The 11,974-nt window shown below is 58.4% G+C and overlaps 2 protein-coding genes across 2 annotated transcripts; one reads left to right on the top strand and one right to left on the bottom strand.

The window, feature by feature from the left end:
• Positions 1–112: 112 nt before the first annotated feature.
• BJ171DRAFT_479264 (uncharacterized protein) lies at positions 113–3,916 on the top strand (the record flags this gene model as incomplete). Its single annotated transcript, XM_053108922.1, has 4 exons — positions 113–1,350; positions 1,501–3,196; positions 3,348–3,852; positions 3,894–3,916. The coding sequence occupies 4 exons, from the start codon at positions 113–115 to the stop codon at positions 3,914–3,916; spliced, it is 3,462 nt and encodes a 1,153-aa protein (XP_052962327.1).
• A 6,980-nt stretch (positions 3,917–10,896) lies between these two features.
• Positions 10,897–11,587, bottom strand: BJ171DRAFT_528194 (uncharacterized protein). Its single transcript, XM_053112691.1, has one exon. It carries the CDS (start codon positions 11,562–11,564, stop codon positions 10,905–10,907), a length of 660 nt encoding a protein of 219 aa, XP_052962326.1. The 5' UTR covers positions 11,565–11,587; the 3' UTR covers positions 10,897–10,904.
• Between the last annotated feature and the right edge of the window lie 387 nt (positions 11,588–11,974).

Raw genomic sequence — 11,974 nt, 5'->3', positions numbered from 1 at the left:
AATACAATCTCAGCCTCAGCCTCAGCCCCAGCCTCCATCCCGATCTTAACCTCCATCCCGATCCCAACTTTGACCCCAGCTTCAACCCTACCTCGGCATAATCCCATTCATCATGTCCAGCAGTCTCCCTGACTATCCGCCGCAATCGTCCTACCGTTCTGAACCAGGCGCCGCCCGATCTTTCACCAGCGGCTATCTGCCGTCCCATCGAGACCCATCCATGTTCACAAGACAACATCCTCCCGAAAGCTACCCCGACCGCCCCTCGTCGGCACATTGGCCACCGCCTCCGCTTGCCGTTTCCGAATCTTCCTTTGGCCCCCGGCCCCGCTCTCCACAACCAAAGTCCTCGGTGTCTGCGTGGTCGTACCATCCCAGCCGCGAGCCATACCACAGCACCATCGACTCCAGCGATTACACTGCATATATCGACCGATCGGCTTACCACGAGGATGCATACCCATCCGCTCGACCATCCGCTCGACTATCTGGCACCGACTACCCTGCCGCTCACCGAGATCACCCCCAACCGGACGACCAGCCATCCCGACTCAGTGACCGTCATGGCTCCCATCATCGCCCAAGTTCGTTGCTCGATCGCCCCGACCCGTATCCCTCGCTCGATCGCTCGAGCTATCGCTCCTCAATCGACCACATCGACTCCTCGCAGTCGTCGTATTTAGCGCCCGTCTATGGGCGTCTGCGTTCGCGAGATTCGTCTGCTGCCACACAAGTCGAGAGGCCAACACCCATTGTCGAGTTCGACCCTGCTGCTCGCCATTCGGGACTCAGGGGCTACTCCACGACCGTTCCAGACTCGGACCCTCAGCACTCGCATCGGTTGGATACGTCGTATCCGCCATCCATGTCCTACGGCAGCACTTCCAGCCTCTCGGCTCGTCCTCAGCTCGCATCGCATGCCCAATCTCACTCCAGCTCAGGTCGCTATGTCCATCCCGGCTCCGGCTCCTCAGGCACTGCATGGCCTGCGGTTGTGGCATCCCACCGGCGAGACCCCGCCTCAACATCAGACACCGTCTCTCGGCGCCATTCTCCAAGAGTCTCTGCTGGATGGGAAGTCGATTCCACACCAGCTATGTTGATCGCTCGCCCGCCCTCTTCCGACAATCCTCTGCAAGGATCCGGCCACTTCTATTCGCATTCATCAGAAAGTGCTGCCGCAAGCCGGGAGAATGCCAACGTGGCTGTTCGCGATGGCCCTTACGGACACGACGTGGCCGGAGGCTATCCGATTACCCTTCGAAGGGCACCGGATGAGCCCATCGATTCGTTGCAGCCTCTTCGCTCCTCAACCCACGATTGGTCTTTCAAAAGCCGAACGCCCGCAAGGTAGGTCTCTGAAACCTGCTTGAGGCTGCTGCCCACACCATCCCGGAACGTCCATGAAGCTCACGGCGTCGTTGCTGTGTGCGAGCTCCATGGCAATGCCAGTGCACGACGACTTGTTCTAACCCAGCCTCTCTCTATCCTGAATTGCAGTGCCCTGGTCGAATCTGGGCGATCGGCCATCACAAAATATGGTTGTGAAGAATACCTCCCTCCGGTCCGGGAAATAGGCGCCAGTATGTCTGTACCGCGGAGCAGCAGGGACTCTCCGCCATACGGCCTCTCCAAGAATACCCCTTCGCATCCGGCCATCACCGTCTCCCCGCCGTCTTCGTCGCCGCCATTGGCTCCGATATCCACTTTCTTCGAATCCACTCCAAAGTTCCCAAGGCAGCTCGCTCCAGAGGCCGACGACCCGACACGACTTTCCGAGGTGTATCGTGATCCGCACCACATATACTCGTCTTCAGCATCCGATTACCGGCGAATGGGTGCTACTAGTTACCCTACCACCGACCCAGACCGTCCAGAACACTCAACCAGAGTCACCATTGTCGCCTCCAAGCGCCAAACCGAAGATAGTCTGAGATACCCTTCCGGGATCTACAAGCGGCCGCGCCACAATGGCTCCAGCAGACCGAGGGATGCAGTCCACGGCGCCCACGACGACGAACGTGCCTCGCATGAGCTTGATCTTGAGGCTGCACACAGACTCTACACTGGGACAAAATATCACCTCGCTCGGACCCACACAAGCCAACGGCGGTCGATATCTGAGTCTCCTGTCTACTCTCATGCACGAGTGGACAGCCTGCGAGGCCTAGGATGGGGCCGGATCCGGACTCAATCACAGCCCAATTCGCTGGGCCACAATCAGAACGGGACATTGGACTTGCGCCATGGCCGCGTGCGCAAATACGAGCAGCTGTATGACGACATGCGACTCGACCAAGATCTGGCCCAAAGTCCCCATCGAGGGGTCTCGACTTTCAAACGTCCCTCCTCGCGCTCTTCGCTAAGCGACCCAGGCTTGGAGCCCGTTGAACGTGACTGGATCGACAGCGAAGTCGCCGCGGTTTTGGTCGAGAGCTCAGACCCATACCAAAGCATCTCATCGGAGGACCGGAACAAGGAGATTTTGCTCAACATCTGCACCAACGGAGAAATCCGCAAGTTTTTTGGACTCTTGCGCAAGCCTCGCGGGAGCGACAGCGAGGACTTGGCACTGATTGAGAAATTCGACCTGAGTCGTGTTCTGGACGACAACGGGAACGCCGCAATTCATTGGTTGGCTTACTTTGGGCGGATCCGGCATCTCGCCCTCATGAAGCAGGCCAGAGCCGATCTGCGGATTGCCAACAAACTGGGCGAAACCGTCCTTATCCGTGCCATCCAGTCAAGCCACTTTTACGAACAAGATTGCTTCAGCAAGTTCCTCGACTTGGTCCCCTTCGATCTGGTTTTTGTGGCCGACAACAGCAACCAGACCGTGTTCCACCACCTGGTTCTGCAAGAATCGCGCAGCAAGAGCAACAAGGATGCCATCGAGTACTATCTTCAGTCGTTGGTGCTATACATGAAGAAGATGCTGTGGAAGCATCATTTCAGCTCACTGTCCAGGGGCAGCGACTCGCTATCGCTGCTCAACCAAGACGCTCGACTTGATGATGTGGAGTGCTGGCGACAATTGGCACAGCACGATGCCCGGTTCATGGCCCTCATCAACATGCAAGATCTGTATGGCGATACGGCCCTGCAGTCGGCGCTCCAGCTCAAGTGCTCCGAATGGATGCTGGGTACCTTGCAGAATCTCGGAATGAAGGCGCAAGAGGCAGACAATTCTGATCAGGTAGGCGGGACCTTGGCAATATAAGCCACACAGCCACAGCTTTTCTTGGAGGCGGGCTTACGAATGCCCATTATCGGTCTTGGGAACAATCGGTGCCCTCTGTTTTGTGCCGATGCTGATTCACTTTTGATTATTACCTTGGCCTTCACAGAGCCTGAGAAGACAGATGCTCAAATCCGAGTCTCTACCGCAACCAAATGCTACACCTCAAGCAGTCGATGACACCACACACCAGTCGACGCAGCCTGGGATTGCATTGACCGACTCGTCCCAGAAACACCCAGCAACACCGCCTCCAACCCCACATGTCTCGAAAGTGGTCTCAGCCGACGAATCCGCGCAGCCATCTTGTGTCCGGTCCATGCTCCACCAAGGCACGGCCCAGTCGTTAAGTGTAGAGAGTGCTCTGGCCCAGCTGTCAGACATGAAGCAGGAATACGATGATACCTTTGAGGCCGCAAGAGAGGATCTTGAGCACGAGAAGGAGCGCAAGATGTACTTTGATGAATTGATTTTGAAGCTTTCGTTCATGGAAAGCGAGCTGAAAGAGCGGCTCCAAATCAAGTCCAGGGTAGCAGCAACCTGTGCTTCGCAAAACGGCCTGGGAACACTGCACGGGTCCGAAATGAGAGAAATCGGACAGGTTGACCTAATCCGTCAGTACTACCAACTACAAGAAGACTACGATTGCTTGCAGAAGAATCTAGTCAACGCAACTAAACAACAGCGCGACCTGTGTCGATGCATCAAGCAAAAATGCGACCTGCTCAAATCGATCCTTGCCAAGCTAATTGGGGTTGACATTGGAGGAGTTGATGATGCAATTGTCGGTTTAGAACTACTTGGTAAAATGGCCGAGCTATCGAGAGATGCGGAAAGAGGGCACTGAAATAAAAGCATTTATAGTTGAGGAGAAACGGGTTTTCGGAATGCAAAATGAGAGCAATATCGTCACAATGTGGGTGTCGCCTTGTGGAAACAGCTTCAGCGCCAGCCTCGAGAGCGGCCGAGATGGAGCGAAGGCGAGATTCGCCCCTGAAAGGCATTTCGAACCTGGAGTGCCAGTCCCATACTCCTCACGAACGAAAGCACACAATCAGCACCAAATGTCGGAGAGGCTGACAAACGATTTCATAAAAGGAGCCACGAAACGTGAAGTGACCATAGAAGAAACCATGGAACCCAACAGGCCATCCCCATAGCCATTGTGCAGGATGAACATGGAGCGGGTTGAGAAAATAGTCACACAGCCAATGGGTGCAGCCGGCTCCATCCCGTTCGAGCCAGGCTGTCATTCCACCACAGCCGCCACGCCAAACTGCCAAGCCACCAACAGCCAAGCCACCGATCCGGTCCGATTGCGGGACGCTGTGGGTGGCTCGGTCGGCGCTGCGACGATCGGCTCTGATCCCAGCTGGATGGCCTCGAGGGTGACTGCACCGATGGTGTTGTGGATGTGGATGTGGATGTGGATGTGGATGTGGATGTGGATGTGGATGTGGATGTGGATGTGGATGTGGATGAGCACATCGGACGGGGTCGGCGGCTGCTTCCCACGGGTCTCGGTTCCGGGTGCGGTCGCTACCCGACAATACCGGTACCTGTGATCGCTGGCCAGCAAGGATCTTGGATGGCTGAGCCGACAGCGGGTGCAGTTGCAAGGATCGAGAGTCTGGAAGGTCAGATCTGGATCTGGACTTGGCTGAGTCATTCTGTGGACCAACCGATGACGTTGGATCAGTGAGGGTCGATCGGTCATCCAACAAGTCGAGTGGTGAATCAAAGAGCGAGTTCGGTTGTGACTCAGTCAGTGAGTCAGACAGCAAATGTCGCTCGACGGAGGAGATGACTGATGGCGGCGATCAGGAACCGTATCCATCACAATCACCGTTACTGTCTTGATCAGAGCACTCTGGTGTCCGCACGACTTCACTTTCTCTGCCCATGATCCACTCACCTGCCAATGATCCACTCACCTGCCCATGCTCCACTCACCTCTCCGTGGTCCACCCACCCAACAGCCAACAGCCATCATCCGGCAATCAGCCACCTGGATCGGCAGTTCAAGTCACCGTCGAGATATCGTGGTGGGGATTGGCCGTGTCGACAAAGCCTTGGCGGCGGATGGTAGCTGGCATCTGGCACGCCGCCCTGTTGTCGTCGGAAATGTGCAGATGCGTGGCCGCATGAAGAGCACGACGGCAAATGAGAACACAGGCGCCTCGGTTGGCTGCGACAAAGCAAGTCGGGTGGTGCGGTGCCTCGGGCGTCTCGAGGTGTCTCGGACGTGCTTTGAGGATCGAGGTGATGGTGAGAGTGCCTGGTGGAGAGGTGAGAGTGCCTGGTGGATTGGTGAGAGTGCCTGGTGGAGAGGTGAGAGTGCCTGGTGGAGAGAGACACGAGTGCCGATGCAATCCTTGCGGCAGCGACCATCGCACCGACACATCCCACCGGACACATCTCGCTCACACAACTGCCACCGAACACCGCATCCACCATTGTTCGTCCAGCATCGTTCTCATCCAACATCACCTCACCACAAAGTCCATCTATCGATCAGGCCATCATCAATGAGCGACCCATCCACTTCTGCTGACCTCCTTCCACTTCTGCTGGCCTCCTTCCACTTTTGCTGGCTCTCCTTCCACCCTCTATCCTCCACCCCAGCAATCATCCTCATTCCACCCCTCAACCTCGATCCTCCACCCCAGCAACCACCCCAGCAACCACGCCGCTCCACCTCCAGCACCTCCATCTCCGTATCTCCGCCTCCACCTCCATCTTCACACCCTCATTCGTTCTTCCGGCCGTTCACATGCTTCCAGCCAGTCGCCCGCAAGCCGCCATCGCTCTCCCACAAACAAGAGCTCCCTGGCTGGCTGGCGGGCTGGCGGGCCGGCTGGCGGCGGTGGCGCAGCACCGGCCTCGGCTTTCCCACGCACCCTGGCCGGCTTCCCAGCACGGCGCTTCGGCTGCCCGGCAATGCACGGTGATAAACCGCGATGCACCTCCATGCATTTGACCTTGCCGGAACCGATCATGGATTGCACTGCGGCCCGGTAACTGGGTGTACATCACAAAGCATCCATACCACAACCACAACCTGGGTGGCGTTTGGGACGACGAGATGTCGGTGATGCCGATGATGCCGATGATGCCGGAGATATGCCCACACGGATGCTGGCGGAGTGGCTTGCGTGCGCACCCCGAAGATTCCCGACAATCGCCAGAGCGACCCTGGGACCCGAGAACACCCCGAGGACACCTCGAGGATACTCCGCGCGCAAACGCCGTTGGGGATCAAGTCGATCCCGGCGGGAGGCAGTCCGAGCACCTCGGCAAGACCGGGTATAAATGGTGCTTGACCGGCGGGCAGCGATCGCTCGCCCTCCTCCCGCTCCCCTCTTGCAGCCTCCTCGCCTCAGACAGCAGCCATCTCGCTTTCCACCCAGTTGCATCTTGCTTTCCACACTTGTTTGCTCCTCTGAATTGCTGGCTCTCTGAATCGCCTTGTCCAGCACCCACCAAGACCACTCAAATTGCACCTTTGATCTCGGTGACCGCCACAAGCCACCGGCAGCCAAGGTAACAGTCCATGGAAACCCGTGAACACTCGCATCGCACCTTCTGCTTGTACAATGGCTGCCATTCGGCCCCACACCATCGCACCCATCGCACCCATCGCACCCATCGCACCCATCGCACCCATCGCACCCATCGCACCCATCGCACATCACGTTCGTGCACCTATGCTCCGCAAACTTGGTAGCCACACAGCCTCCCGCCATTCCCGTCACTCTCATCACCCTCACATTGATCCGATCGCGCCTCGCCACTCCAATCACTCCGACGGCCACTCGTCGAAACAGACTGCTTCTTGTCCGAATCACTGTCGCTTCTCCTCCTCCTCTGACATCCCTGCACCTCCCAGCATCTCAGCGCCTTCTTGCATCTCAGCGTCGCCATCGATGAAGCTCGTCGAGCTCCTTGTTGGCATCCTGTTTGTGGTGACACTATGGGAGCAGATCCACTTTGTATCGAAGGTGCGTTGTATGGAACGCCTTGGATTGCATGGTTGAATCGGTGCAGTTGGCATGTTTGGGTGCATGTTTGGGTGCATGATGAGGAGTGATGTGCGTGGGTGCATGGGTGCATGGGTGCATGGGTGCATGGGTGCATGGGTGCATGGGTGTGCAGCGATGTGCACTGACGCTGATGTATGACTGGGATCCCAGCAGCTTGCGTGGACCGACCCGCGCGGCACTCTGATTGATTCTAACACAAATGCCAATACCGATGCGGTGAGTCTGATGGCACTGCAACTGCAACGCCGGACACTCACACTCAACTCACACTCAACTCACACTCACACTCACACTCACACTCACACTCAACTCACACTCACACTCACACTCACACTCAACTCACACTCACACCCCGTCTCCTGCGGTCTGGGCATCAGCAAACCTCTGCGGCTCCGGCCACCCCTGTCTCTCCTGCCACACCGGTCTCTCCTGCCACACCTGTCTCTCCTGCCACCCACGCCGCTCCTGCCCCCCTCGGAGCCAAGGCTCCCCTTGTAGCCCCTCCTGCCACCAAAGTGCCTCCTGCTGCCTCTGCTCCGCCTGTTACGACCGAGTCTTCAGACAACCACGAGAGATTCGTGCTCGCTTGGGTCAAGGCAAGTTCCGAGGATCCACCTGATCCACCTGATCCACTGATCCACCTGTCTTGTCGGATGCATTTGACTTGGCCCATTTGGCTCACTCGACACGGCTGACTCACTCGACACGGCTGACTCACTCGACACGGCTGACTCACTCGCACCGACTGGCGCATTTCGGCCCTGGCAGACCATGGAGACCCAACAGTCTATCCGTGAGCAACTTGAGGACGAGATCGACCGGCTGGCCAAGGTGAGTGTGGCTTGATGTGGTGTGAGGTTTGTTCCTGTTCCTGCGACAGTCGCTGCTGTTCCTGCGACAGTCGCTGCTGTTCCTGCGACAGTCGCTGCTATTCCTGCAACAGATTGCTGCTGTTCATGTGCTCAAGCCCTTCTCCCGCACTCTCGTCGTCTCTCACCAGGACATCCGTGCAAAGGACAAACGTCTCAGGATTCTCCTCCGTGAGCTCTTGCTCATCGACAAGCTGGTAGGCGGCAACCGAGTGTCTCGCCGACACACCGTCAGAGTGGGATGCGATTGGATCGGGTCGTCGGTTTGATCGAGAGCGAGATCTCATCGGGAGCGATCTGATGTGGCCAAGGATGTCCGTGCAGCGCCAACTCGATACGAGCGACTCACCGCGTTCCCTGCTGCCACTGGCTCGATGCTGACGCACCCATCTCCACCTCCAACACTCGGTCGCTGGCTCGTGTCTGGACCTCGTGTCTGACCCTCGTGTCTGCACACCATCCTCAGGATCCCACACTGGTGAGTTGGTTGACGCACGTGCTGGCACCCGATCGTGGCTCGGTTGCGAGTTGGACATGGATCTGCTCCTTCTGTCCCGGCCAGGCTGCAATGCGGCTTGCCAAACTCGACTGTCACTCGCAGCCACACCTCACTGGGCCACCACGGTTTGTCGTAGCTTGCTGACTCTCGATGCACTCGACGCCAGACCCACTTCCACGACATGATTCTGCAGTCCCCTCCCGAGACCGAGATGGTATGTGGTCCCTGGTGGTGGAGACGGCAATCGACGCGGCAGTGTCGCCCCTGCCGGCTGTCGTGTGCCTGATTGTCAGGACTGGACCATGCGCCACATCGCACATCGCACATCGCACATCGCACATCGCACATCGCACATCGCACATCGCACATCGCACATCGCACATCGCACATCGCACATCGCACATGCCGTGCTCTGCTCGCCCCCTTGGTCCAACGCACGGACCGCCACTGACTCCTCTCTCTGGCTGCGCCCATTTGTCCGTTGCCCCAACCACCCGCATTGCGCTGCACAGTCCCAAGCCTCCCCGGCCCAGACCCCTGCGTCGCGCAACAGCTGGATCGATAGCGTGTGTGACTCAGTCAAGACGGTGAGTCTGCGATTGGGGTGGGAGCAAGTGCCGTGATATGCACCGTGCATGGCGAGGCGATTGTGGCTTGCTTCTTGGACTGACACTTGAATGCCGCCCATCCGTGCTGCCCTTGCCGCCCATCCGTGCTGCCCTTGCCGCCCATCCGTGCTGCCGGTGCCATCTATCCAGATTCTGTATGTGGTTCAGGTGGCAGCACTATTTTGGATCGGCAGAATGTGTGTGATGTGGATGGACAGCGATGCCGCCAAGTCGGACCCCGACGAATCAATGGCGACAGAGAGCCGGCCCGACCTGCCGACTGCCACCTCCAGCTCGGTCCCTGATGTCCAGACTAAGCCTCAAGCGTCCTCTCGCCTGCCTGGTGGTGAGCCAAATGGTGTCTCTGCCTCGGCGCCGACGGCGGACACATCGGCCACAACATCGACAGCACGCCCTGAGGCCACACAACCGTCGATCCCTCGGCCATCGACTCCACCGCCCAACGATGACTCGAGAAACCCCAACGGCTTCACTGCTCACACTGGCTTTGCCGGCTTCACCCAGTCCACCCGCCCTGCCCAGTCCACCCGCCCTGCCCAGTCTGCTCGCTCGTCCGACTCGGCTCCAACTGGACCAAAGGCCTACGACTCTGGTTTCCGCCAGACACCGGACCCACAGCCATCCGACGACGAGGTGAGTCGGTGAACCATGCACCTGCACCAAGAAGCGACCCAGGACTGCGTGAGTTTGCTGGGATCACCATGACATTGCCCACGCATCGCGATACCGCCACATCACCGCCCATGTCATTCACACGTCAGCACCCACACACCACACCACCGCTGTCACTGATCCTGTCACTTGCTTCATTGACAGACCGAGCCCAGCGCCAAGGCCCACCGAGAGAGCAACAAACCGATCAAGGTTCCCAGGGTCCGACGCCGACCCAACGGCGGCTCTGGAGCTTCTCACGGCTCCAAGACTGCGGGCACCAGGACCACAAGCTCCAAGACTGCAGGCGCTCCCGCAACCAACTCGACTTCCACACCCACTGGTTCTCCGTTCCCAGGCACCCAGCCGCATCACCCACACCCCCCGCAGCCATCCATGTTCCCAGACACTCCGCAGTCTCACTCCTTCACGTTCACGAACGCCTCGGAACCCACGAACGCCTCGGAACCCCAGTCCTGTGCAGCCGCCGGCAGCCAACCGTATACGTTTGCATTCACAGCCTCCCCTGGTGGCCAGTCGTCAGCATCCACAGCCTCCCCTGGCGGCCAGTCGTCAGCATCCACAAGCACACCCGACAGCCGACCGTTTGCATTCGCCCAGACGCAGACGCACACCCCGTCGCAGACTCAGTTCCAGCCGTTCACTTTTGGACTCGACACTCACCTGCAGACCCCGACCCCGACCCAGGCACAATCCCAGGCACAATCCCAGGCACAATCCCAGCAGTCAGCAAGCAGCATCCCACAGTTCCATCCAGCCACGCCCGAGACTCTGTTCCAGCCATTTGCACCCGACACACCCTTCCAGCCCGTTGCAAGCGACACTCCTCCACATCGGCATCCGTTCTCGTTCACCGACTCTGTGTCGCCGCAGCCGCCTGTCTTCTCGGCCACCCCCGAGTCTCCGTCGTTCGTTCCCGAGTCTCCCTCATCGACTGCTGCCCCGGCTGCCTCGTCAGCCCATGACCAGCCCATGTCGCCTGCAAATGACCAGACACCGCCCAATGTCTCGTGGACTGAGTTCTTTGACCATGTTCATCGCACCGAGATCCTCATGGGCGAACAGGGCTTCAGCCTGAACAACCCCGACACCGCCTGCTCCCCCTGCAAACAGAACCATCCTGTTTCGTCGACCCCGGAGGATGTGGCCACACTTTTGCCAACACCCGAGTCTCCTGCAACCCCGACACAGGCACCGGACTCGGACTCGGACTTGGACATGATGGATGTCGATGAAGTGAGTCACCGACAGCCACCCTCGAGCAGCAACGACAACGACGCCGATGATATCCCTTGCTCCCAGATACTGCCTGGCGATCGGCTCGCTCGCAAATCGGATGGCACAAGTGTCACAGCCGAGACTTTCATGCCAGGCGACTTTGCATTCTTCCTGAGCCATGACAATCCTCAAGCTCTGCAGTCCCATGATGACCATGGTGTCTTGCAGTCCCATGGCGACCCGATTGGTCCTGCATCCAACACCCATTCCGACGATCCCGACGATTCTGTGCCTGCATCCATCGACGGACCACTGATCGAGCCAACTGTGGCACCGACAGCCGAGTCCTTGACGCTGCCCTTTGACAGCACCTGTGCAAGCCAACCTGAACAGCATGAACAACCCGAACAACCCGAGCAACCTGAACAGCCTGAACAACCCGAACAACCCGAGCAACCTGAACAACCCGAGCAACACGAACAACCTGAACAACGCGAACAGCATGAACAACGCGAACAGCATGAACAACCTGAACAGCATGGACAGCATGAACAACCTGAACAACCTGAACAACCCGAGCAACTTGAACAACCTGAGCCGTCGGTGCCGGCCCCCACTGGCACCTCAGTCTCCGACAAGAACGAGCTCTCGGACCTGGTTGTGCTTGATCATTGGCTGCCATCCTCCAGCGAACACTCTGTCATGGCTACTGAGCCGCTGACTCCAATCCAGGCACCATCTTGCACCTCTGCAAGCAATGAGTCTGTTCCCCCGACAGCCGCCTGCTTGTCTCCTGGGCCTGACGC

This window comes from Polychytrium aggregatum (genome assembly GCF_025602895.1).
Source record: "Polychytrium aggregatum strain JEL109 chromosome Unknown BJ171scaffold_65, whole genome shotgun sequence".
Lineage (NCBI taxonomy): Eukaryota > Fungi > Chytridiomycota > Chytridiomycetes > Polychytriales > Polychytrium > Polychytrium aggregatum.
Note: the sequence above shows the minus strand (reverse complement) of the source record. Positions and strands in the feature narration are given on the sequence as shown.

Coding starts and splice junctions, on each gene's coding strand:
- BJ171DRAFT_528194 (XM_053112691.1), bottom strand. CDS start 11,564: ATGCTGTTCAGGTTGGCTTGCACAGGTGCTGTCAAAGGGCAGCGTCAA.